Below are 27,759 nucleotides of genomic sequence, written 5' to 3'. Positions count from 1 at the left end.
AAACAGCAGGAAGCGGACTACAGCGCAAGGAATTCTGGGAAAGAAAAAAAGCAACCAAAACAAACGTGTGTCTAGCGCTATTAGAATTAAGTGTCTTTGTTGTTGTTTTTTAAAAACCAAAGAAAATATAAAAGTCTTACAACCGCTAAACTGACGCCACTCCATTTATCTTTTGGGGTTTTTTTATTGTCATTCCTTTCAGTAGTTCTTGGTGCAGCGCCACACACAACAGGTGAGGAGGGGAATAGGTTTTTCAAAAGGTTTGATTCGTTTGGCACAAAACCAGCTGAAAATGTAACAAATGTTGCAAGTTTGTTCCCCAATCAAACTATTAGGTGTCAAAACACCTTAAACATCTTCACAAGCGATGCTAGATTGTAGCATGAGGCGGACAGAAGCTCTGGATTAACCTGTTCATGAGACTCGGATCATGACTGAAGGAACCCGGATGTCACTGCTCTTCTTAATCAAATGGGAGTCAACTCCTCGCTTCACCACTTACGCCCTCTGGTGGCCATTTTAGAGCAGTTCTGGCAAATGAACCATCACGTCAGCATGGGACCGTTTTGTTTTAGTTTCATTGAGAAAATAGCTTTTCTTGTACAACCGTCCCCTCTCGTTTTGGATCCTCTGAAGATGGACCGGTACGTTTTTGTACTTTGCTCATTTAAGATGCGTAACCATAGCAACAGGGAGCAGCTGATGAACATTTGGAAAAGCTGAAATAATATAACTGAAGCCACAATCTAAAACTTAAAGATTAGAGACACCAGGACCAACAATGGACTAAATCTGAAGGCTGTCATCAGTTCAACCTGGACTTCCAGAACCTCAGCACAACCACAGGGTGCTCTCCTCCACGCCACGCCGCATTGAGGCAGTTCTTCATCCAGGAGCCCAGACCAAATATTAAGAAATTAATATACCTTTCAAAAAACTAATATCTCTGCTTAAAACATCCTTTTTTTTTATTAATCAGATGTACTATTCTAATTTTCTTTTGAGTTTTCATCTTCTGTGAGCCACAATTTTAGATATTACAACATGTAATATTTTACTGTGATAAATCTATATAACATCCAAGTCGCTAGAAATACTAAATATTTCTAGCAATATTTAGAATGTTTAGAAATATTAAACTTTTCCACAATATTCTCATATTTTGACATATACATCTATGTGCAGAGAATGAAAACACATGGGAAAATAAGTGGGATTTTTATTAGACACTGGAAATTACAGACAGAGAGGCAGAGGGCTGAACAACACGTAATAGTCCTTTATGCTGCACTTTCAACACTCTGAAACAGTCTGTTGGTGTTGCCATGAATACAATGGTTACAAATCTGCTGCAATGTTTGAAATAAAACGAAGGTTCAGGAAATCTTTCGGCACCAATCTGGAGCCATCAGGGCGGCGCTGTATGGGACCAAAACACTGGGAACAGTCGGTGGATTAAAGGCACTGGAACAAACTCACGATTATTATGGTTAATATTTCCAGGTGAGGTAGAGAGATCACTCCACACATGAGGTACGTTTGGGATTTCACGGATCATTACTGGCTTTTTCCTGCTTGATTCTAATAAAAAACAAAGACGCTCTGGAAGCTTTGGAGCCTCAAAAGTGATGAAAACTCTGGGTAACAAAATGGTGGCATAAAATCGCTCACACCTGTGGACCAGATCAAAAACGCTCCGAAAAGTCTCAGTGGAATGTGACAGTTTTGTTTTACAGTGGCGGAGGTTCCAGGATTATTTCATTTCACTTTTACAATCTTTAAATGAACCAAATACAAAAGATCCTAATGAGCATGACTTCAGGAGACAAATATGGAAGTCCAGAGATGCCAAAAACTTAATTGAAATTAATGAGCAACTAAAAAATCCTGATAAGAATATGTTAAATGTGCTTTGTTGAATTATAACAGAGTTTCTCCCCACTTGTGTTCAAGAAGTATGTAGTGTTGCTTTAACTTAATGAAAAATTTATGGCAGGGATGGAAACTGCAGAATATCTAATTTTCAAGCGGATAGAGTCAGCTAAAAACAGCAACCGTCACTAAAAACCATGATGCTTCCGAGGTGGTTAAAGTTTGATGTGATATTTTATGAGCCTTTTAACAAAATAAAATGCAATCTTTTCAAAACTGAATGAAAAAAGAATTTATGGCAAAAATATTTTAAAAAGTTTTTGCCATTAACAAGAGGTCAAATTAAGCAGAGCTGGTTTATTTGAATAAAATAATTAGTATACAAATTTGTGTTGATTGGGGATAATTGCTTCCAAAACAATCTTTAGTATGTGTAGGTTATGTGACACCTGGCATTAGTGGCCTCTTCTACTGCAGTGAGATGACGTTTGAGGTAAATCTTTCTAGAACAGGTCACGTTTTGCACAATTAGAGCAAACTGCAAATATTTGCATTTAATAATCTTTAGGATTTTCATGCATATGCAAAAAGATGCCATCATTTTGACACCTCTGGTCTTTCATACCTGCCATGATCTGCCTTGTGAAACAACATATCCTCTGATGGGTGTCTAAACATGACTCATAACTCCAGTTTCAATCTAAAGACTTTGCAGTTAAAAACAAAACAGCAAAAACGACAAAAGAAGTCTTCCAAGGTTCATCACTCGGGTTCAGGGACTCGCTACAACTGAGGAAAACAATCGCAGAGCAGCAGGAAGAACCAGCTATAGTTTCCCTGCCGTCATAGTAACGCCATCCCATGTTTTTGAAAACATTAAGTACATTAAGGAGTGATGAAATCATATTTTATAATTACGATAATGCCCCCAATAGTTTGGTTTCCTTCCCATTCCGTCAAATAGAATATCAAAATACCTCTTTATTTATTCATTTATTTTATTAAACACATTTTTAATATTTCTCTGGACCTGTTGTGCCTTTAAAATACACAATTCACCAATTTTTTTTATATATTTATATATATTGGAAAAATACTGTACAAAAAAGGAACAAGGTATAGATTTCTAGAAACATCTCTGGTTTGGTCTGCAGGAAACAAGCTGACGGGGTGAACCACAGTATTGGACAACACCATCCAGCCTTTTTTTGTCTTTTACATTCATACAGCCATCTTTGAAAAGACGGCAAACAGACGCCACCGACAAGACATCTGCACCGAGTCCTAAAAGAAAGAAAAAACAAAACAAAAACACTCGGACTAGTCATGCCAAGTCAAACAGAATCCAAAGAATCGACAACTAGTCCAAAAAAACAAACAAAAACTGAGAAATCATGCTTAAACCTGAAGAGAAGGAGGCTAAACAACCACAGCTTGCAGAGGAGTAAGAATACTAACAATTATATCAACAGAATATATATATATTTATTTATAGATATAAAAACAACAATCTTCCATCTGACAAATAAAAGGGAGATAAATAGGAGGAATTTTCTTGAACCGGATCCGATTGTGAGACGCTAGTTAGTGCAGAAGTTAACGAACGGGAGCAGGAGGTGAAGACATATTTAAAATTATTGCTCAAGAAATTAAAACATAATACTAACAGAGAGCAAAATGTTCCTGGACTGGACAGAAAATACTAACATAAGTGGTTAAAAACGACAAAATAAGAAGGATTTTAGTCCTGATGTGATGTAGAGAAGGAGGCGGGCTCAAACTCCTCACAGTGGGAAGTACGCACATGGAAATATATTTATATCTATTTATTCAAACCGTGTAGAGAAATCAAAGGAGGAGCAGACGAGATGAAGCTGAATAAAATACCAGAATCATACAGGTGGGGGTGCCGCCATTAGAGACATTGTCCTTCAAACAGGAGGGCAAACTGGAGGGTCTGGGAGCAGAGGTGGGCCGCCGGAGGGGCTCACAGGGGCCCGTGTCGCGCCTCGTATTTAGCCAGAATGTTCTTGCAGCGGCCCAGCTCCTTCCTCAAGTCGGACACCTCGACGCGCAGCGCGGCGTTCTCCTTCTCCAGGAAGCCGGCGCGGATGGCGATCTGGTTCTCCTTGAGGCGCCGCGCGTCCCGCGAGCGCTTAGCCGCCACGTTGTTCTTTCTGCGCCGCGCCCAGTACCTGTCGTCCTGCAGGGAGCAGCGGAGAGCTCAGTCAGCAAAACAATGTGGCAATGAAATACTGAAGATCAATTATGCTTTTATTTTGAAGGTGAATCCTGTCACTAACGATTATAAAAAGGCTGGAACATTCTGCTGATTTTTCATTTAACCACTTACGGTTAATTTATACAATATTATAAATACATAAAAAAATACAAAAAACAAATAGTTCAATTAATTTTTAAAAAAGAAAATGAACATTTTATTGCCTAAAATGCAATAACAGCAGTGAACGCCTGATGATTCGCAGCAAAACATGCATCTGCATAAACATCTGAAAAGATCAGCTGTTTCTGACTGACTTAAAAGTTTAGAAAATAAGGAAGCAAGGAAGGAAGGGAAAGAGGGAAAAAGGAAGAGAAGAAGAAAGAAAATGAGAAAAAGGAAAAGCGGAAGAAAAGATTCAAAGTTAATATTTTATAGTTAAAATCTAAATCTGCCGAAATGGAAAGAGAAAGATTTTATTTCCCATGTTTTGGTTCTGAGTTCTGGTTCTGGTCTGACCCACAGACTGATGACTCTTCCTCACCTTCAGGTCCTCGGGGATGAAGACTTTCCGGGCTTTCTTGATCATGGGCTGCGGCTTCAGCTCCTCGGCAGAGAACTTGCGCTTCCTGGGGTCGAACATCTCCTGACCCGGAACGCTGGACAGCGCCAGGTCGGCCGGGTCCGGATCGTACGTCACCGGGACCTGGATGGACTCCGGGTCGATGGGGCTGGGTGTGTCTCTGGCTGCGGACCGGACAGAGGAGACAAACGGAACATCAGAACCGGGAGGCCATGTTTGTTCCCTGTGAAGCTTCCAGTTCTGCTTTAGGCAGTAATACATCCACCGACCAGCAGGTGGTGCTGCCACACAACGATTACACAAACCCTCGACCAACAGCTGACCTGGAAGCAGCAGGTTCTGATTTTTTGCTATAATCTGATTTTTTTGCTACTAATTAAACACGACTGCGTGAACGCGTTACATCTTCAAAGCGACCAGAAACCACAGAAGAAGAACGTAGGCATCACACAGCAGCACATCGTTTACAGAAGTAATAATAGATCATGTTTATTAATCAATTTTAACATTTATTCAGCAATGGGAGCTCTAATTCAGACACAGTGGAGGCTTTCAGTGGAGGTATTTTCCTTCTTATATCCAACAATTATATAATCAAATATGACTTTAAAAGACTTTGACATTGTAATTTAAAGTCTCTTTAAAAACTCCTGCTCTTTCTGAAACTTGTTTTTGCCAGATGTGCAGTTCCATCAGTTGTTTGCTAATGGCTGCTGGCTAGTCTGAAGGAGCCGAGCAGGAGAGGTCTGCTCTGTGAGGCCTAAGTTTTGTAGCTCTTAGGAGGAGCTTCGTCGTCCAAGGCGGGGCTAGGCCCACCCAGGCGTTTTGCCCAGGTGAATGGTTGCCATGGCGATTAAAGGATTTCTCAAACATGCATGAAAGAATCAGAGCAAAACTTCAGGTTTGTTTTTGTTGGGGGTTGTAAAGTTAAGAAATGTGGATTTTACATAAATCCACTTTTAAATTACATTTTTATCAACAGATAAGTAATTAGATTTTTTTTAAGTCAGTCATTGTATTCATCTGAAAAATTGTACCCATATTTCATTGTACAATATTTAATTGTTACAATAATAATAATAATCTATTATATTCAGTGTAGAACATAAGCAGAAAGCTAATAAAAACAAAGCAGAACTAATAGTAAATGTTAACAGTTTGTTTGGATGTTAGTCAGACGAGTGGAGGAACTGACACAGACTTCTTTTAGTTTGAAAATTATCATTTTCAGCCATTGTTTAAATCTCGATTTACAGCATCTGGCTTCTTCTGGTGCCAAATTATGACTCATTTCTCATATTAATAGTGTAAAAGTCGGATAAAACGCAATATGAACGTTCAGACGGGTTTAGAAACAATCAGATACGATGTAGTCTCAGATATGGAAGAGGAACAAATCGGATGCTTTAGGAGGTGAAAAGATTTGAATTGGTCCGTTCAGACTGCAGGGATAAATCTGGATTCGCCCAGAACAGCTCCAGGCGCTACGTGCATTTTCATCGGCTGCTGATCCGCTGGCGGCTCGAACATCATGACCCACATTAACGAGGTCGGAGCCGCTGACCTGCGCTGCAGGAGATCCGCTGGAACAAACGCTTCTAGATCTGAAAACCCAAAGCTATCTGACATCTACCATCACGTATTCTGCTGAATGGTTCTGATTCAGACATACGGGAGACTTTCCTGCCAAAAACACTAAATCCTACCAACTATCTTTGGTTTAGTTAGTAGTGGAAATATCTCAGAACTCTTAACATAAGGCAAAATGAACGTTCAAGAAGCTTATTTTGAGTAAATAATTCCTTAATGTTGATTTTAAAAGTGGTAGATTATTTCACTTATAGTAAAACATTTTTCACATGTTAACAATGAAATAATCTGCCAGTGGAACTAGAACTTTTTCACCAATATTAAGAAATTATTGACTTCAAACAAATTCCTATATCTTGTTGAAAAGTTACTTGTAAATTAGTTTGATCTTAATTCATATTTGCACTAGGAACTGGACAAAAGTTCTGGCTTAATTCTGCTCTGATCGTAATGTTGTTCCAGGAAATGGCTTTTTATGAGTCGGTACACTCTGGTTAATGACTGCTGTGATTATTTGAATAATCGATTAATCGTGATTAATCGTTTCAGATCTAGTTCTCAGTGTGTTTCTCTGCCGTTTCAGACAGATAGATGTCTCAGACTTTGTTTCTCATCTGTTCTTTCATTTCTAAACCAGAGACCAGATTAAAGATAATCCGTCTTTAAGAGGCGACACAAATAGTCCGACCTGACCTCTGCGAGGCGAGCGCAGGTAACCCAGGCAGAACCGGTCCAAACAGGAACGTCTAAACTCAACGACCCGGTTCTGACCAGACCCAAGAGGAGGAACAAACTGAGATTAATCAGCAACCTGCGGAGGACGACCTGCTGGGTTTCCATGGAAACCTCTATACCAAATTCAGTAACGTTTTATTTTATTTGTTATACTGCAGTATAGATTTATTGATTTTACGGATTATCGTCTGGATCCAGCTTGACGTCACGCTCAGCAATCGTATCGGGCTTTTTATGATTTTATGAGCGCTGTCGTCATGACGACCAGCCGTATCTCTGAACTGTTGAACTCAAGAGTCGGGTGGAAGAACGGGAGGGTGAACTCTATTTACTGTAAATACTCTCAGAGGAAGATCATTTCAGGTCGTGAAGGTTCTTTATTTCATCTCAAAAAACCTTCCAGCTGCAACGTTGAGCCTCAGATGATAAAATATACCAGAGAGAGAGAACGGCAGCTCTCCATCGACTGGCTGGTTTCCCATCACTCTCCTGGTTAATTAGTGAAAAATCTGCATTTTCTTCTCTGTAAATTCATTAAAACTGAAAACCTAATCTTCTGCAGTTTCCACTGGTTTAAGGTTTAGCAGAAATCAGATGAAGGTTAGTGATCCACCATTTGAGGCATGAATGGGGCAGATTGTGCAACTGATGCACATTCTGCAGAAATATTTAAAAGATTTACAAAGGAGGTTTTATTTTTTTATGCTTGTGGTACCTATTAATGTTATTTTACCCTATTTATTGATAATAACAAATAATGTAATAATTATAGAATATATTTATAAAATGAATTCATAGTAAAATATTAATTCTTTAGAAAAAAATAATGATCAACTGTGTGAGAATTAACTTATTTTCTGATATTTATGTTTTAAATCTTTCAAAGCTTCATCCTGAGGTTTTCCATCTTACTGCAGCTCTGGTTAAAACTGAAATGGTTGCATTAGATGCATCAGACTCTGAAGAAAAATATAAATATCACTTTCTAATGATGAACCAGTGAATTTATCAGTTGTCCAGAAACAATTTCAGTTCATTTTGAGGTTTAAAATAAAGTCATCTTAAACTGCATGACTTTGTAGTTTAGCGCACGGCATTCTGGGTAAATACAACTAAAACAAATGCCTAGCAACAGCGTGTTCATTCATCACTTTCTAAAGATGCACTGGGCAGGAGTTCAGCCGACCAGAACCAAACTTAGTTTATTTCAAGGTTTAATTATTTAGTTTTGACATTAAATGGTATAACTTTTTAGATTAGTGCAGGGCATTCTGGGTAAATACAACTAAAACAAACGCATTAATCTAGAGCAGTGGTTCTTAACCTGGGTTCGATCGAACCCCAGGGGTTCGGTGAGTCGGTCTCAGGGGTTCGGCGGAGCCTCTGCCACGGAGATAAAGACACACTTGTGTGAAGTCGTGATTTGAACTTGTGTCTTTAATTACTTCAGCAAAACTCACCGTTTTTACCAAATTCTATAGTCTAAATCTGCTCCTTAGTCGCATCTTTTCGGGGTTGCTACTGCCTCTAGTGGTGTGGGGGTGGTAACACAGCTAATAATTACATTACTAAATCAGAATACCGCAAAGTATTTTGTGTGTCGGCGGGGAGAGATGGGGGAGTGGGGATAAGAAGGGTTCGGTGAACGCGCATATAAAACTGGGGGGTTCGGTACCTCAAAAAAGGTTAAGAACCACTGATCTAGAGCTAGCAGAAGAAATGGATCATGGTCTTTCGCCAAAAACGAGAGAAATCCTCCAGCCGCTAAAATCTGACGCCTCTCCATGTTTGTTTACATTTAGTGAAGAAGGAAGCTGCGCTCGCGTCTTCTTCAAAGGTTTATGTGTCGTTTCTTTCTGCTGTTCTTGCTGCAGCGCCACCACAGGCGTGAAGGGGAGCAGATTTCTCAATCAATTTGGATCATTTGACACGATGCAGTATGAAAGCGAACTGCAGCAGCTGAAAGTAACAGATGTTGCAATTTTGGTTGCAAATTGGACCAAATCTACCAAACTGCCAGGCGTAAAAAACCCTTATAAAACGGGTTATGTGAATTTTACTCAAATTAAATAAAGTTCAACAAAAAAACTGCTGTTGAAGCTTAAAAAACAACAACATTTCTTTAGTTTTTCACCTTCTGATCACTGATCGAAGCCAACCAAAGAAATATTGGTTGGTTCTGATCTGATGTCAGAAACTAGATGGAAACGTTCTGATTTAAATCCCTGTGTGTCTCGAGACGGAGATGATTTCTTCCTTCAGGCACCTGGAGTTGAATAACTGGAGTCAGGTGCAGCTCGACCTGCGACCCGACTCCCCCTCCGGCCGCTGAGGGGTCGATGTCCCGAATGCGACCTTCGACCTGTGAAGGCCGTAGCAGCGGCACACCCAGGATGTTATCTGCCAGCTGCAGGTCCTGCGACGCTGCGGTGCTGGTTAGACGAGACCAGACTCGCTGAGCTGGAACAATGTGGCGCGCACGTGACCGGAGCACGCCCGAGTCCATGTGACCTCTGCAGGGTACAGCGTGTGCTCTGAGTCTGGGCCGGGTCCCGGGGGGGATGGGACAGGAAGCAGAGCGAGTGGAGTGGACGTAGGGGGGAGAGAAAGGGAGAAAAGCAAAGGAGGGGGCTCCGGTTTGCAGCTCGGCGTTGCACACGGCTACCCGCATGCGCCCGTCACATGGCGCCGCACGCCAGAGGAAACACCATCCTGGCTTCACGTGAGAGCAATATGTGAACCCAAACAGAACCCAAACAGAACCCGGACACATGAATGTCAAACAGAGCAGGAGTTCCTCTAAGATCTGAGCTGAAGCTGCAGCCTGAAAAATCCTCAAACGCCTAAAAAATTTGGAGCCAGTCTGACTGCAGGATTGTCTGAAGAAAATACGGAGGACCAAACCAGCCATAATTATTTAAATAAATCACTGAATGATTACTTTTTTTCTACTAATTCAGTCACATTGTAAATAAATGTTTCAGTCATGTCACATTTTAAATTCATTGAAATGTGAATAATAAAAATATTTACCTAATTTCCAAAAAACAGTGAAATAATTTTGTGGGCGGGGAAAATTTAGTAGTGGCATATTTAACGAAGCACATAGACATTTTTTATAAAGCATTGATTTATTTCTTCTTCCAACTATTAACATTGTTCAATTCAGGATTTAAAGGATTTAAAGAGCAGACATTTTTTTTTCTTTTATTGTCATTATTGTTAGAATTATTACCATTATCAATAATTTTTCTGATAATATAAAACTAAATTTTTTTTATAAATATTCCATCAATTTAAATTGTAACAAACACACCTTAGGAAATGCGAGTAAAAATGTGCAAATATTCATTTTTATTGAGTGTTTTTCACATTCTGATAAATTTCCTGAGAAATGGGAACAGTAAAATAGTTATAAGAGTAAAACGAAGCTGATTAATTTTCCATGCATTTGTTTTCATCCCTGCATTTTGTTGCTTTATTTTGGATGACTTTTATCCTTAAAACTTAAGATTCTGAGATTTTATTTAACAAAATGTGGGATAATCCCCCTCCCCGGCGATGCGTTCAGCACATTAAAGGTGAGGTAAGACCTGTTTACAGAACCTCCAGCCGGGTTCTTCCTTCCTGACCGAGGAAATGTTTGGGAGGAGTCGGACCTCCAGCAGCAAACATCTCCAACTAAACCGGACTCAGCAGCTGGAATCAAACCGATCCGTTATCGTTTGATTAACCTGAAAACATCTGACTCACTGGGTCAGTGAGGCCCTCCGACAGGCACGAGTGGCCCCTCACTGGGACCCCGCCCCTTCAGGTAAACACCCTCAGGGTCTCCATCTGTTTATCTTCCATGATCTGATCCGCTGCCAGCAGCCGGTCAGAGTCTGGAAGGGAACTGGTCCCCGGATCAGGCAGGAAAAGCAGCCGCTGCCTCCTGGATGCCAGCTCGTTACGTAACCGCTTCCTTAACGAGAAATTTTCTGCGGTGACCAAAACGCCAGGCAGATTCAAAAACGTGTGAATCTGAAAGTTTCCTCCTTGTGGAGTGGGGTGAAGTGAGTTTATGTGGTGCAGAGAGTTCAAGCCTGAGGCACAGCTTTAAAAAAAACCAAACAATGTGGAGTAAACAAAAACAATGAGGGGGCGGGGCTTCTTTCAGCCAATCGGAGCTCAATGAGAGCCGCCCTGCTGCATACTTCATCAGCCCGCAGCATTACTAACAGATTGAATCATTTTCATCCCAACCTGAACAGGGTTTCTGCAGGTTTTAGCAAGTCAGATCTAAGACTTTTTAAGACCTTTTTAATGCCACTTTAAATGGTATTGAAGGCTAAAACAACTACAAATACAGGGAATTCTTGGGGGACTCTACTGTGTCAAACTTAAGACTTTTTTTCCCTTTCTTGCACAAACTGCACCTAGTCTTGCATTTACCTGGTAACAGAAATGCAAACTAAGCATTAATTTGCCTTTACACTTGATGAAAAAAAGTTAGCAAGCTAGCTAACTAGCTTGCTAACTAGTTAGCTAGGTATATTATATCAAAGGTATATTAGCAATTACTTACTGGAGGCATTAACCACCTGAATTTAGAAAACATGATTATGTCCTGCTAGAAAAATAGAGTACATAGAATATAGGAGACAATATCACCCTGCCATGACAAACTTTAAGACCTGTGATTAACGTATTCAAAGACAACATAATTTTTTCTAATGGATTTAAGTTTTAAGGCCTTAATTTTAGATATGCAACATTAAGACATTTTAAAAGTCACCTAGAATGAAATTAAGGCTACAGAAATAGCTGTTTGGGGACGGTTATGTCATTCCAGAGCAGAACTTGTGTTTGTGAGACTATGTCATGAAATCACAGCCATACGGTTTTTCTAAATAAAGAAGCAAATATAGTTCTCAGCATCACTAATACCACAAAATATCATGGTAAAACTTTAAGTTCGTATCACCCAGCCTAATAAGACTACATCATCCTGCCATGACAAAATTTAAGACCTGTGATCAACGTATTTAAAACCAACTTAAAATTTTTCTACTGACTTTAAGAAATTTTAAGGCCTTATCTTTAAATACACGAATTTAAGATTTTATAAGGCATTATCTTTAGTTACATAAATTTAATTCATAAAGCCTTGTCTTTAGATACACAAACTTAAGACTTTTTAAGATCTTAACTTTAGATACATTAATTTAAGACTTCATAAGGCCTTAACTTTACAGGAATTTAAGACATTTTAAAGAACTTAACTATGGGTACATGAATTTAAGTCTTTTAAGACCTAAATTTTAGATACATTTAAGTCTTTTTAAGGATGCACAGACAACATCTAAGGACATGTGGAGGACATTTGAGGACCCACGTGTGTGAGTGAGCAGGTGTGCCTCAGCATGCTTCCTACCTGCGGCGGTGGGGCTGTGCAGGCAGGTCTGAGGCGGCATGGCAGTGTGAACGGAGGTGGTGGCGCGGCTGCTGAGGTCCACCACTGAGGGGCTGGGTGGCTTGGGTGGCGGGGCCTGCTGCAGTGCTGCCTGGGACGGCTGCGCCGCCTGCGGGGCCTGCTCGCTCTGGGCCGTGTTGGCTGGGATGCCGTTTTCCGACAGGAACTCCTCCAGGTCCATGTACTCCAGCTGGAAGTTGTCGCCGTCGTACGGCAGGGTCTTGTCCCACAGGGTGGGCCCGAGGAAGGCCGACTGGGGGTGGCTGGCTGTGCTGCTCTCATCTTCCAGCTTTTTCTCTTTCTCCTTATCCTTCCCGAATCCTGAAAAAAGAAAACAAATCCCATCAGATTTCATCCTGGACTCATCTAGTAGGAATCTGGGTCACTTCAGTCTAATCAGGACCAGAAGCTGTGGTCAAAACAAAACCACAGCCGATTCAACAACAAACACCAATTAGTAGGCATGTTAGAATAAATCAATTAAACGCATGATAAATTAAAACTAACTCAATCATTTCCATTTGCATCATTTAAAGTTTTTCTCTTTTATCTCTTTCCAAAACCTGGCTGGCAAAAGAATTGGTCTCAATTAGCCCTTAGACTGAAGCACAGTTTTATTTATAGAGACTTCATAATTCATTTTATTTGTTTCTGTTTTGTTTATTAAATTTGGATATGTAAAATGTCTCCCAGTACCAGTGACAAGTGTTCATTAGAATTTAAAGTTTATTGATCTTTGATATTGTGTTCTCAAAACAACAGTAACGAAAACTTCTGGGATAATTTACCGCCCAGCAACACTTGTTTTTGTGGCAAGCCCACCAATTAGGCATTAAAGTTATCAATTAATGCGTTAATATAAAGTTGATCAATTTTATGGATCTACTGGTGAGCAGTCATTTGAGGGCCGACAGTCTTTCCATAACATGAAGGGCTAAATTTAAACATCATTAAAATTTACTTTGTCAGCTGTATGTAATATTGACTGAATAAACTGAAAAATGCTTGTCACATTATTAAACTTATATTTCTAAAATATAACACAGGAACCTCTGAAGTTGCACAACAGAAAAGAGGAAAGAAATGCATACAGAAACCGCCTGTATTTGCTCTTTATAGAATATTAAAACGTCACTGCGTGAAGCGCTTTAACTCACAACAATCTCCAAAAATCAAACTTGCTTTTTAGCGCCTTGTTTTTTTCCATCGTGTTATAATTTTGTGTTATAATTTTTATCCGTTTTTCTGTCGTCACATCATCCTCACCTTCGTAGCACATCAGTAGTTTTCAGTTTATAATATTATATTTATCGGCTCAATGACCGCCATTAATAAGGTGAAACTTAAGGAGCTGGTCGAGTGTTTATAATTCAAAACAAACCGCAGAAAATGCATTTTGCATCCCACCACGGACCGTTGGACCGTTTCTTTCCCATTTTGGTAAGGTCGCCATCTTTGTTTCTTGGCTCCGCTTAAGGATGACCAGCTGCGCCCTCTGCTGGACGACGGTCAAACTACAAACACTAAAGACGGTCGAAGCTGGCGTTAAGTAATCGGCTGGAGCTAATTTGAATCTAATAAACCATTAATAGTCAATTAATCGTAAGTCAATTAATTGTTTGTATCCCTAATACCAATGTCCATAACTAAATAAATGACAATAACAAAGCTATTTTGGATACAATTAGTGGTAGGAGTTTATATTTTAAGTGCGATACATGCACATTTTGCCTGTCAGTAAAACAGTGGGAACCCGGCCTACTCATAAGATTTTCTGCTTAAAGTAACTCCAAATTATTTGTGATTTCATAGAGGTGGGGCCAATTGGTAGTTTCACTCAATTTTAAGAGCTTCTGGTCTTAAAAATGACCTAGAAGCAAATTAAATACATATATATGTATATATATATTAGATACATTTTTATTTTATCCTATTCATTCTAGATAAGTAGGAAAATAGATTTTTCACATCGGGACTGAATTATCCTGCATTACATATTTACTCTTTCAACTTTAACACCTTAATCTGTTTGTATTATCTTTAAAAAAAACATTTTTGTACCTTTTATTGTTAAAATCCCAAAAGTAAAGTTGTTTTGGCATTATGATAGTTGTGAAATTGTTCTTTTTTATTTAATTTATTAACTCATTTGTGGTTCAAGCTAAAAAGCCTAAAATCCCTGATCCTGATCGCAATTGATGGCTGAAAAATATTGCTCAAATATTATTACATTTTTTTTCACACTTATCCAGACAAGGAAATTGATTTAAAAGGGAACTTCCCCATTCATTTTTTAAGAATGCGTAGGAGTCCAGAAACCTTCTCACCTAACTTCCTGTTAGGTCGGAAGTGGGCCTTTAATTTTTGAGGTTTCTCCTTAATGACAATCTCCAAATCTATCATGGCAGCTTGTATTATATATTCATAGATTGTAATATCATTTACTTTTTGTATTTTGGTTCAAAAAGTGAAACTAAAGTCCAATCAGTTACACAGTTTGAGTTTTTGTTTTTATCCATGTCCAATATTTTATGGTCCAGTTGATAAAATCCAAAATTTAGTTTCTTAGACCAATTAAAGAGAAAAAGGTAGGCCTACTAAACAATATGCCCATGTGAATTCAATATTTTTTGTGGCAAAAATCTTGAATATCTAAAATTCATTGAAGTCTGTTGTTATCCATATGCACCTTTATCCACCACTTTTTCCCTCCACTTAACTTTCCATTAAAACGCTTAGATACAGCAGCTTCTTTTGTCGTTCACCTCCAGAGCATCTACATAGCATAGCAATTCTGTATTAAAAATACTTTTTTATTCTTATTATTGGTCTGACAATATTAAATTTTTATGAGAAACTGAATGTTCGATCTTCTTTAGGTGTAAACCACAATCACCTAAATATATAAATATATGAAATAAACACAACTATACTGAAATAAATAAAGTTTTCAATTATATTCTGATGTGTTGAGATGAACACGCAGGTGTTTTTTTAAAATGTCCTTTGTAAACAAGTCTACCCACCTCTCTCTGTCATCCGACTGGAAGAAACACTAGAAGCTGTGAAAATGTTCAGTAAACCGTGAGAAATGTAATATTTGAGAAGCCTGGCCCTTTAAAGGTAAACATTATCCGCCATTCATATCAGCGAACATCCATTTAACACGTCCTGAGAGGCTTCAACATGGAAAATGCCCTCTACCGACAGGTATCGGTACTGCTAATGAGTCCCATTGAAGACAGCGGGGTTTAAATGTTATAAACAGCGCTGTACGCTATTAACAGCGCAGACACAACAGCAGCGCGGTTAAATCTGGACTCTTATGTGTTCATTGAGAAAATAACTTCATGTTTAAATCACTTACTGACTGAATTTGACGCCAAATCTGCCAGTTATAAACATTAAACCCGAATTACCTTTGCCGCTCCCTGGCAAATCAGATTACGGTTTAATTTTTAACAAAGATCGCAAACTACACAGACGCGCCACTTTTAGGTGATTTGGTTGACCTGTGTCCTTTAAGTTCGCTCTATTTGTCAGATCAAAGAAGTGCGCCAACAAGCAGTCCTACGTGCACCTGTGTGCGCAGTAAGTTTTGCACATTTTTTTTTAAAGACAGCGTACCTTCATCGTGGTGAAACGGGAGTTTCAGCGGGTTTTCCAGCAGGGATTTCAGGACGCCATGAGTCGGCGGCAGGAAAGTTGGGTTTACAGGTCTGGCCATTTTCTCCATTTCACTTGAAGGGCAGCAGGAGTAAAAAAGATTAAATGTCCCCAAACCCGGTTAGTAATTAATACAAATAAAAATAAAAAAATAGTTCAAAAAAATAATAAAAACTCGCTGTCCGGCTCGTGGAGAAACCCACGCAGGTGGAAAAAAGGAGACCACACTCCGCTCAGCGGCAGCAGCGGCGGCGGCAGGAGCAGGACGGTGAGCGGCTGGATGGCTGTCTGTCGTCGGGGCTCTCTGGCAGAGAGGAGGAGGAGGAGGAAGGCGGGGAGGTGGGGGGAGCCGCTGCTGCACTCCCCCGTGCATGTGAGGAGACGGGCGCCAGTGACGTCAAAGCACCAGGGAGGGCGGGGACTGAACGTTCAGGGACGTCAGGTAAAACCCCATGTCCGTGCTGCCTTTACTGACAGTTGGGTGCGACCGCGAATCAGGGCCATCGTAGATGGGAAAAGAAGGAAAGAGAAGAATATATTTCTGCCAAAAAAAAAAAACCTCTGGAAAAATTGCTAAGTAAAATAAAAATAAACTCTGAAATTTTCTGGAAAAAACATGAAAATTTCTGAGTTTCAAAAGTTGAAAACTTGCTTAAAAAATTCTGAAATTTCGAGGGTCATCTCAGAAAGTTTTGGGGAAATATTTGAGTTTCAAACATTGATTTAAAAAAATTTTTTTTTTTACTTTTGACACTCAGAAATATCCATGATTTTTCTAGATAATTGAAATAAGGTTGTTTTTTGTTTTTTTTTTTAGAAAAAAATCGAAATCCGTGATTTTTCTATAAATTTCTGGAAATTAAACTCAAAATTTTAAAATTCAAAAACTTTCAGCTCAAATTGTACAACCATAAAAATGTCAGTTGCAAAACTCCAAAATGTTAGACTTTTGAAAATAAACTAAAACATTTCTGAGAATAATTACAAAAGTTTTTTTTTTCTCGAAAAATTTCAACATGTCAAACTCAGAATTTGTTTTTTTGTTTTTTTTTTTAGAAAAGTTTTTCAGAGTTTTTTTTCTATCTTATTACACTTAAAATAAGACAACACTAACTTACAAGTAACTTTTCAGCAAGATATATGGGCTTTTTTCCCAGTAAATAATTCTTGAATATTGATTTAAAAACTTGTTCCACCTGTAATTATTTTACTCATAACAAGGCATTTTGTCCATGTTATAAGTGAAATAATCAGCCAGTGGATTTATGACATTTTAAATCAATATTCATGAATTAGAGGCTTTAAACAAACTCTTCTCTTCTTACTTCTGAGTTAATTTTGTCTTATTTCAAGTGTACTAAGATATTTGCACTGGAAAGTAAACTAAAATACTTGGTAAGATTCTGTGATTTGCAGTGTTGGCAAAAAGCGACAAAAGAATGTAAAAGAAAAACATGGAAAAGTCAGTAAAAATGCCCCTTTAACAATGTTGTAAACGATAATACAGATGTTTTTATTCCAAATATGTTGTGTTTTATGCACACAGGAAATCTCTGCTCTTTTTTTATGCGAGTGCTGCACACAGCTCGGCCGTAAACCCCAAAGCAAACAGTAACCACCCTGATCCAGCTCCTATTGTGGTCTCATGATGTTTCATATAATAAACTGACTGCCTCACTCCTGTTTACTCACACAGACAGTCATCGTATTTTCTGCTGGGCGTGAGCCGATGCTGTAACCTATTTCTAAACACTTTCATGGTTCCCTGGCTTTCATGCAACTGTCTTGCATTTGCAAAATTATGCAAAGTATTCAGAGCCATGTCGGCGTTTACAGACTGAACCTCCTCAGCTCTGCTGCGCTCACACGCCAGCTCTGACAGCTTGTTCTGTGCAGCCGAAAGCATTTCAGAAATGTTCAGAGCAAGAAAACAACTTTGTGAGGTTTATATGATTTGCCTGGACATCACTTTAATCTGGAACAAGGCGCAAACACACTACAAAAACAAGTATTTTTGTCTAGTTTTGGGTGCAAATACCCTTTTTACGCTTAAAATAAGACAAAATTAACTTATAAGTACGTTTTCAGCAAGATATAAGAGCTTATTTTTAGTAAATGATTGCTTAAATATTTGTTCCACTGCCAAATTATTTCACTTATTACAAGACATTTTACTTGCTCCGATATCTTGCTAAAAACTTACCAAACAAATTAAATTAGAAAAACATGTTCCCCTCCTCGCCTGTGGTGGCGCTGCACCAAAAACGCCAAATATTACCAGGTATTTTTGTCCAGTTTCTAGTGCAAATATCTTCGTAAACTTTTAAATAAAAGTGACTTACAAGTAACTTTTCAGTAAGAAATAGGAGTTTGGTTTGAGTCAATAAGTTCTTAATGTTGATGAAAAAGTATTGGTTGCTAGTTAAAATACTAATTTCAGATTTCTTTTCACATAAACATGGGAAAATGTCTTGTTATTTAAAAAAATCATCCACTGGAACTAGTATATTTTCTAAAATCAATTTTAAGGACTTATTGATTCAAAACAAACATATCTTGCTGAAAAGTTTTGTCTTATTTCAAAGACATTTGCCTTGTAAACTAAACAAAATACTTGGTGATTTTGTTTTTTCAATGTATTTTCTCAACTTGAAATGTTGAATTTGTGCCAATTTTATAAAGTTGAGGCCAATAAATCACTGAAAAGTTTGAGACACATCAAGTTTTAAACCTGTTAATGAAGCTCAGGTGCCTGAAGATCTTCCAATTTAATCTAAATACTATAACTTTTCACATATTTGCCACCTGAGTAAATACAAAAGCAGTTTTTAAATCAAAATTTTAATAATTAAGATAAAAAACTTCTTCAAACCAATATGTGAGGAACTAATATGTTGCATTCATAACTGAAGATGAGTTTGTTTAGGAGCTTTGACTCAATCTGCTTAAATTCAACCACATTGGGAGGATTTCCCAGTTGAGCTGCACCAATTTAACTGGTTTGAAATTTGAGCCTTTCCAGGACTCTAAACCAGTTTTTGCACTGGTTGAACTGGTGAACCAGCACAAATAGTATGGGTGCAGGCACGTTTTCACATTTAACATGTTCGTTTTTCCTGGTTGACATGTTTTAAAATCACTCTCCATACTGACATAAGGTTCTTGATTTAAAGCAGAACTACAAACAAAACAAATTACCATCTGAAAGTGTAACAAATGTTCCAGTTTTGGACCAGACTAGGAAATACCCTTAAATTTTGTATTTTCAGCTCTTTTAACATATTTTGTTTAGTAAATTCAGTGATTTCTGATGCGGGAATATTAGCGTATAAATTAAACCCAACAGTCACATTAATTAAATCTATTTTATATATAGGCTACACTGAACTGGTCCAGATATTAATTCCGAATTGATGCATCTTTAATTATCAGCCCAAAAGGCTGAGGAGGTGTAAATACTTTGTGGAGCAGCATCTCTGCTCTATCTTTTCCTTTCTAGTGACACTGACTGATCTGGAGCCGAACTGTTGCGCCGTCTCCACCGTGTTGGCACATTTACACCGCTGTGCGCCTGTAAAGCCTGTTGAAACTGGCAGCCAGCGCTGCGCGTCGCCGCAGCGATCTGCTGTAAATCAGAGGAAAGAGGAAGTAATCCGCCGCGTTCCCACATCCAGAGATGACGCGAATCTTTGACCTATTTTCAGCCAATGGGTGTCGTCTGGCTGCTGCTCTGTGTGACACATGGAGGCTCATGCTGTCCGGCGTAGTAGTGGCTGAGTCATAGTTTAAGGCTCCTCGCTTGGCTCGGCCCGTTTGTTTGTTGTTAATAATTACCGTACGTCATTAACAGTACATATGTGACCCTAAAATTATAAACAAGCCAAAAAAAGACTCACTCTATGAACAGTTTGACTTTGGAAAAGTATGCTGTCTAGTTCTCATTTAAACCCAAAAGGGAAAAAAGGCAAATATCTTCTTGTCCTCTAGAGTTTGAGTGGTTTGTTTTCACAGCTTTTAGTCCAGTGGACAACAAAACTGCTATATTTGTTACATTTTCAGTTTCTGCCAGTTCACTTTCACCTTGCACTGTCAAACAAATCAAAACATTTAAGCGACCTGTTCCCCTCCTCGCCTGTGGGGGCGCTGCAGAAATAAACATCGAAGGAGACACTGAGCACAAGTTCCTTCTTCACAAAATGTAAACAAAAATGGCATCAAATTTTAGCAGTCGTAGGATTTCTCTTGTGTCTTTGGCTAGAAACCAAGAGCCATTTCTCATGCTAGCATTTTATTGGCGCTTTTATTTTGGTTGCATTTACCCACAATGCCGTGCGCTATAGTCCACTTCCTACATCTGGAGCGGTTTCTGGTCCACTTGGTGTTCACATTTGCATTTAAACAGCTTCATAGTTCACTTCTCTAAGTGGACCAGAATTCACTTTTTTGGTCCGAATTTGATTCTATATATTGAATAATTTCGCTGATATGCTAACTCCTTTTAGCACAACTTACATAAAATTACCATCAGATCGCTTTTTAAAGCCAAAATTAAACCCAAGTGCACCGGAAACGTCTGAAAGGATAAAACCATATTAAAAAATGAGATTAATTATGTTAATTTTTAAATTAAAACTTCATTAATCCAAATTAAAGAGTTAAAGTCCTACCCAGTTCATTTTGTCGCTTAAAGGGGACCACAATGATGGGTGGGTGGTTTTAATGTTTTGCATGTTTTCGTACAGGACGGATTTCACCAGATCATAACATCATGTGTTCATCCTGAATAAAGAGTCATTACATTCCTCAATCCTCTGGATATTCCCCCAAACTTTACTGTCTGTGGTTTGCTTTCATGCTCTGCCTCAATCTGATTAGACTTCATTCTCATTTTTTCTGTGGAAGTCCAGACATGCACTTAAAAATATTGCAGTTTAAGGTTGAGTCGTGTTGCTGTCCTACTTTCCAGCATCCAACTTCATCGTGTATGAGGCTTACTTTTTAACAAGCCTCAGGATTGTTTCCAAACATCCATCTAAGAGTTGCAAAACTTCCCCAGAGCAGACCCCAGACTTGTGAATTTTCATTCAAACAACCAACAAAAACTAAACATTTCTATTGCTTTCTGCAGGACTAAACAAAGTTGGCACATTCTCTTGTCGCAAACAGAAATCCAGCCGAGTGGACTTGATTACCCTTTTATCAAACTGAGAAATCTCTGATTCCACACAAAACTCCTGCAATCACATTTTCACAGAACTGATGTTCCTTGAATTTGTCTATTTTCCCCTCTCTGTCCTTGACTAACTCAGTGATTCAGGAGTATGCTGCTCTGTTCAGCTGACTGCTTTCATACAATACAGGTTTTGTTCAGTTTACACGTCACTAATTTTCCTTCTGCAGAGTTTAACCACACATGCTGGACTAAGACGGGGATCTCAGAGATTCTGAGAAGGACATTTTTAACAACGTGTAAGACAGCACACATCACTCACTAGGACAGGAACTGTGGCCTGACTTTGGACATTTGTTTTACAAAATAAGACAATCTTGATAGTAAAGCAAACAAGATAATTCAGCGTAATCAGATGTTTCTTCAGTGGTGAAACTTAAGTTTCAGTCAAGGTTGGCAGATCACAAAGAGTTTGAGAGAAAAGGACACAGACATGTAGACTTTCACTGCAAAAACACAAAAAATTACCAATTATTTTACTTTGCTTTCTAGTGCAAATATCTTAATAATGGAAACTGCAGCTCTGAGGAGGAGCTGCGCCTGGAAATGAAAGGATTTCTCAAACATGAATGAAAGAACCAAGCTCCAGGTGTGCTTTTAATGAGGGAATCATTTCTTCATAAACATTTAAAAAACATAAAAACTTAATTCATGTCAGCTTTTTTGACATAAAGCTCAAAAGGGTGATTTTCCTTAACTGCACCTTCACCATTAGGAGCTGCAGGATTTAGCTTGTGAGCTCCTTCTGTCTACATACATGGATTATCTGGTAAATCTCCACATTAAAAGTCTGTAACTTTGCTAATTTTCCCTAAAACACTCCTGGAATGTGTTTATAGTATTTCCTACAGCATGAGTTAAGAAACATGAACATGTGCTGACTAGAATACAACAGTTTCCAGCCTGATCTGATGTAATAATCTGGTCAAGATGAGTCTTTCTCCACAAGAAGGATCTGAAATGAAAGAGCTGTATGAATTAATCCAGCAGCAGAGACTCTAAGCCATCTGCAGCTTCTGCTAAAAATGATCCTGATTTGTCAACAAAATGTTATGTAACACTTTGTAAGTCAGTTGCACGGATCGTGGCGGTTATCCTGCTCTAATCACAGCAGTGTGCTTCGGCTGTACTGACACAGACCAACCAGGACTCGATATTCCAGCCGGGAAAGGACGTCCGCTCACATGCAGGGAGGTTTACACGAAAACGCTGCATAAATCTGAGATTTAACATGTTTAATCAAACAGATCTGCTCATGTTTTTTTATTGTTTTCTAGTATGAAGTGATGCCACACTTTTCTGACTCCACTGTGTTAACGAAGAGGAGATTGTGATCCTCTTGAGTTAAATAGAAAATAACCTGAACTTGTTTTGACCCAACCGTTTTTACAGTGAAATCAGCTAAATAAAAGCGACATAAGGCGACCAAAAGCAGAGTTGCTGTAACATCTGTTTTTGAAGTCTTTCTGAAGTTACGTTCAAAGGGCCAATAGCAGTTCAAAATGGCAACACACCGTTTACAGGACGAACTGCTACTTCAGTCAAACTTACTGTCACTTTGACCGGCGGAGGCTCTGCGTTAGTAAGGAGGAAGTGAGGCGACAATATGTCTTTGAGGTGTTTTTATTCAGGAGCTCCAAGTTACACCAACACCCTCATCATCTTTTAGTGAAACAAAGCAGCTCACATTTATACCTGAGGCAAGTTCCACTTACACCAGGTGAAGGGGTGATCAAAAAAGGACAAACAACAAACACTATTTACACAAACCTAACAACAATAAATGATCCAACAAATATTTACATGCATGCAAATTATTAAAACTAAACTATTCTAAGGTCAATCAAAAAGTAAAGGTAACAAAATAAATCCTCAGAGTGTTACCCCTCTTAATGGAAGCTGGTATGTTCCAGGAGCATTTGTCTCCCTCTCTGCTCCACCTTGCTGAGACACACCCAGAAAGGCAAGTACTCAATTAACTCAAATTGACTAATCTAAATCAAAACAAACTGACATTCCCCCCCCACATTCTCTGAACAGGAAAGATGGCCAGTCTCCCTACCCAAAAAGAATGTTCACCAAATGTCAAAGTAACTGAAATAAAGAACTGATACAAAATACATTTGAACTGAAAATAAATAACATAATATCAATAATCAACATGGGATGGAACCCCTGGTCTCCATCACACTTACCGTCTCCCTCCATAGGAGAATTTACACACTTAGAAAGAACTCAAAAGAACAGAGTAGGTCCAGTGAAAAGACCCAATTCTTCAAAATACCAAGACATTTTGGACAATTTATTGCTTGTAACTTGTAGGGTGAATGACTGCAGGCTGTGAGGTCCACCAGAGTGGAAGATCTTGGCTGCTCTGAACTCCTTTTGGATCATTTAGAGATTACTATAGCTGCATTTCCATTTAAACACAAAACTTTGGTCAATATTCCCGATTCCGCAATTCCTCAGTTTCCATTAAATAAGAAATGCAACTAAAATCACAAATGGATAAGCTAGTTAAAGCAGTAAATCACTGAAAAACATGCAGAGCTATGATCCTCCAACTACTTCCTGTTTTCTTCTTTGTGGTTTATGTCAGTGGCAACATTCAGTTGTTGATCATCTTACTTGTGTGATACGGAAGAAAAGCGTTTCCATTGCAGTTTTGCAAAATAAATACAATTTGATACGACCAAAAAAATAAAATCCACCTGATCCGAGTGCACAGGTGTCAAACTCGAGGCCCACGGGCCAAATCCGGTCTGTCGTATGTGGCCCTCTAGACTCTAGACTAAACACTAAGTGTGCTTAAATATTATGTTATCAATCAAATCAATGCGGTTTTTATCTGTTTTCTACCATATTATGTCAATCAGTCCCTCCAGATTTTTGAGAATTATCATGGAAATTCATGCAAAATCATCAAATCCTCACACATTTTGCACTTATATATAATTGGACATTTACTGCAGATTTTTCTCAAAAATTGTCAAAACCTCTTACTTGTCTTACTGCCTCAGCCTTATGTCAGATTATAGTCCATGATCTATACAGCGAGTCTTAAAAAGTTACATTTACCAAAATAAGTGCAAATATCCAAATATTTCCAAATTAGAAACACAAACACTTTGATTTTTATTGCAAAAAAAATCACAAAAAGAATCATGAGTCCTGCAGGGACTAAATAAATGTTCAATGATATTATTTAGTTTTAAGAATCCACTGATATTTTAACATTTTGTGAAAAGGTTTTGTGAATGCATTCTGGCACACCGGCCCTTTAAGAGAATTCATGATCTTGAGTTGGCCCAAAAGGAAAATGAGCTTGACATCCCTGAGTTGTTGTTTTTTTTATTGATATGTTTCCATATTTCCAGAGTAAATTTTCTCTCGAAATATCAAATTGAGCAATGATATGGTCAATGGAAATGCAGCTTCTGAGTGTTTTAGTTTTGATGCTACATTTACAAACTGACTTGTTGACGTCTGTAATCTGTCTGGACATCTGCTCTCGAGAATCAACTGCATTTCTCTGTGGGTTACCAAGCAGTGTAACATTTAAACTCATTTTCACAAGGTCTGGTTTGTTGCTTACATTTCTGTTTGTCTGTTGCTTACACCGTTATCCTTACAGCTGGGCTAATCTCAGACTCCTGGAGCCCAAAATGCCCTTTGGTCTTGTAAGCTTGTGTTACGGCTGTGCTGCCGGTAATAAGCTTACGTTTGGAGCCAAGATTGGAGCAAACAAACTTTCAGCACAGGTTAATCCATCCCTTGTACTTTTGCCTGTGTATTTTTGGTTTAGGAAAGGCTAATGCCTCCATGAAGACATTCCAGCTCCATGTGGGTGTAGGAAGCAGCGTCTGAGATGCAGGCAGTGACATTTCTCTCCAGATGTAGCGCTACGTTCAGCTCAGACAGACCAAGAAATGAATAATTCATGTTCAATGTCACAGAAGACTCAGACAATAACTGGGGAGGGATTCAGCCTTTCTGGATACACTCACTCTAAGACTTTTGTCCTCAAATGTTCTAGGCGAAGAAACAAAATTGTCATCTGCATAGAAAGTGTGATTAAAATGCTAAATCGCCTACAAACTTTGGAGGTTTTTCATGAAAACAGAACTTCATTGTGGATCTTTATTTTGTGCATTTATCACCAGCAGAGTTGGGTAGTAACTGTTACACTTACTTGAGTCATTTTTTGTGCTTCTATGATTATTTTTACAACGCACAACTTTTTACTTTTACTCACAACTCTAACATGAGTAAAATTTCTCTTCCCGCTCTGAGTAACTTCACTTGATGAAGAACAAACTTGTTATAACCAAACAAAGGAATATCTTAGCAAGCTCTAATTTCAGGGGAAATTTCTCAACAACTTGATTCAGAAAACAAGCTAATCCTGATGCAGACACATGTCAGGGTCGGTTGCTGAAGCGTCTAGAAAATGGCTAACATCTGAGTGAAGATAATGAGTTTTGCAGTCTGGAGAAAAGTGACGGCGCTGCGCGCATTTCCCGCTGACTCCCCACCCACCCGCTCATCATCTCCACTAGCAGGTGAGAGATGCCGAGGTTTCGGGTTGTTCATCTCCCCTTCCCACACACTGCATTAAAATCACTCCCGCAATCCCCCTCACTCGCCGCCACACACTCCAGTGCCCACACACACGTCGAGAGGGCCCGGGGTGAAACAAGTGGCTGACGGCTGCGGAGTATTTCTGGATCCTTTAATGTGCTGCGGTCCGTTTAGAGAGGAAAAAGAGACGCATGGATGACTGGCTGCTGAGATGCAGCGGCGCAGATTCAATCAGAGAAATGCAAATGATTTCTGCTGGAGGGAACTGGACAAAATGTTGGGAAAACTATTAATTTGCAGAAAGCAAAAAGTGTGAAACTCGATTTTAGCACCAAGAAAATAAGCATTTCACACGTTTTGCTAATTAATCCCAACGGTTTGGGGAAAGCATCATGCAGCTAAGCTGTTAAAATGAGTTTGGATTGTTGCCTTTTTACTTTTGGAAAACAACAATGAAAAGAGGCTGAAAATATCTATCCGCCAGTTGTCTTCCCATCAGGTCGTCACGGTAACAAATCTGGGAGGAAAACCCAGACATTCCTGTTCCCAAAGAGAATCCAGCTCATTTCTGGAGATCCCAAAGCCAACCAAAACCAGGAGAGAAAAGCTAACAAAGCGGCGAAACCGCATTAGCTCACCAAGCTGAGACTTGCACATTTGCTGAATGTGAACCTGCACTGAGGATAGTTTGGTTCTGATTCTGTTCCGTAGAATTGTGAGTACAGGGGATCTGTGATGCAAAATTCACTTTTTTCACATCCATTTAAGTCTGAACTGCTTCTAGAAAGAGCCCAAAGACCCACTTAGCTGTTTTTGGAAATAAGTTCATGTTTATTGCTATTTGGAAAATGAGCCATTTTGAAAAATCTCTCTTTTGTTGAACTGGGTTGTTACCTAGCAACCTAAGCTAAGGTCCAGCACATTTGGTTAGCTGTATGCTCTGTACAATGGCTGCTGGAAAAGACAAGTACTTTGTTAATTCTGCTTTCTTACTGGTAGTGCAGGAGGTTCTACTTTTGCTTTTCAAAGATATGCAGTTATATTATTTTGAATCTGTTTGCAGCCATTTTCATGTGTGAGTGTAAACGCTGAGTTGTGTTTGTTTGGATTTAAAGTGACAGACGCTCATTGTGAACTGAGCAGACTGAAATCTCATTATCTAAGAAAGATTTTGGGCACAAAAATGAAATGAACATTATTTGTATAGACCATAAATCTGTCCTGATCTGTTCGCGGATTCATAAAAGGTCACCTTTAGTTCACCTACTTTCTGTCTTTTCTGTGGTCATTTAATACTCCCTGCTGTGTGAGTCAAAGTGCAGGTTTAAAGGAAAGCCAAAACATCAGCCTGCAGACATTAAAAAAACGACCAAGATCGTCTCCTCTGATTGGGTGGATGTAAGCTACCTGGTTTGATTTTATTCTGGGTGAGTTTCATCCACACTGCTCATGGTTCTGTCTGCAGAGGATTGGCCATAAAAGGGCAGACAGACTAAAACACACGCTCTCCGTACCGCTGCTGTCTGCTCAGTCACATGCTGTCAGCGTGGACCGACACGTTTCCCCACACATGAGCTCTGCCTCCCCACCTATCTTGTTTTTCTCTCTGTTCTCAATTTTTAGATTCTCTGTTTTGACGTTCCGCCTGCTGTTTATTCTTTTCTCTTTTTGTGTTGCTGTTGTGGTTCCCTGTGTTTCCACTTCCAAGTCTCTTGCAGGGAAACATGGGCATCCGTGCGGCCCGAGCAGAGACGTTTAATTTGGGCCTCATTTTTTCCATGACATGGAGTGCAAACAATCTGGACGCAGCAGAGCGCCTCGTTAAG

At 39.0% G+C, this 27,759-nt stretch overlaps 1 protein-coding gene and 1 long non-coding RNA gene across 2 annotated transcripts; one reads left to right on the top strand and one right to left on the bottom strand.

Moving 5' to 3' along the window:
* Positions 1-1,203: 1,203 nt before the first annotated feature.
* Positions 1,204-16,440, bottom strand: hlfa (HLF transcription factor, PAR bZIP family member a). The gene is made up of 4 exons (XM_008416506.3): positions 16,084-16,440; positions 12,418-12,777; positions 4,638-4,840; positions 1,204-4,075 (listed from the first exon to the last, which is right to left on the bottom strand). The coding sequence occupies exons 1-4, from the start codon at positions 16,190-16,192 to the stop codon at positions 3,860-3,862; spliced, it is 888 nt and encodes a 295-aa protein (XP_008414728.1). The 5' UTR covers positions 16,193-16,440; the 3' UTR covers positions 1,204-3,859.
* On the top strand, positions 5,023-5,444 carry LOC145552641 (uncharacterized). The gene is made up of 3 exons (XR_014088765.1): positions 5,023-5,114; positions 5,194-5,237; positions 5,356-5,444. It is a non-coding gene; the product is annotated as an uncharacterized LOC145552641 (long non-coding RNA).
* Positions 16,441-27,759: the final 11,319 nt, after the last annotated feature.

Source organism: Poecilia reticulata, chromosome 8 (assembly GCF_904066995.2).
Source record: "Poecilia reticulata chromosome 8, P_reticulata-male-v2, whole genome shotgun sequence".
NCBI lineage: Eukaryota > Metazoa > Chordata > Actinopteri > Cyprinodontiformes > Poeciliidae > Poecilia > Poecilia reticulata.
This window is presented reverse-complemented; position numbering and strand designations above follow the sequence as displayed.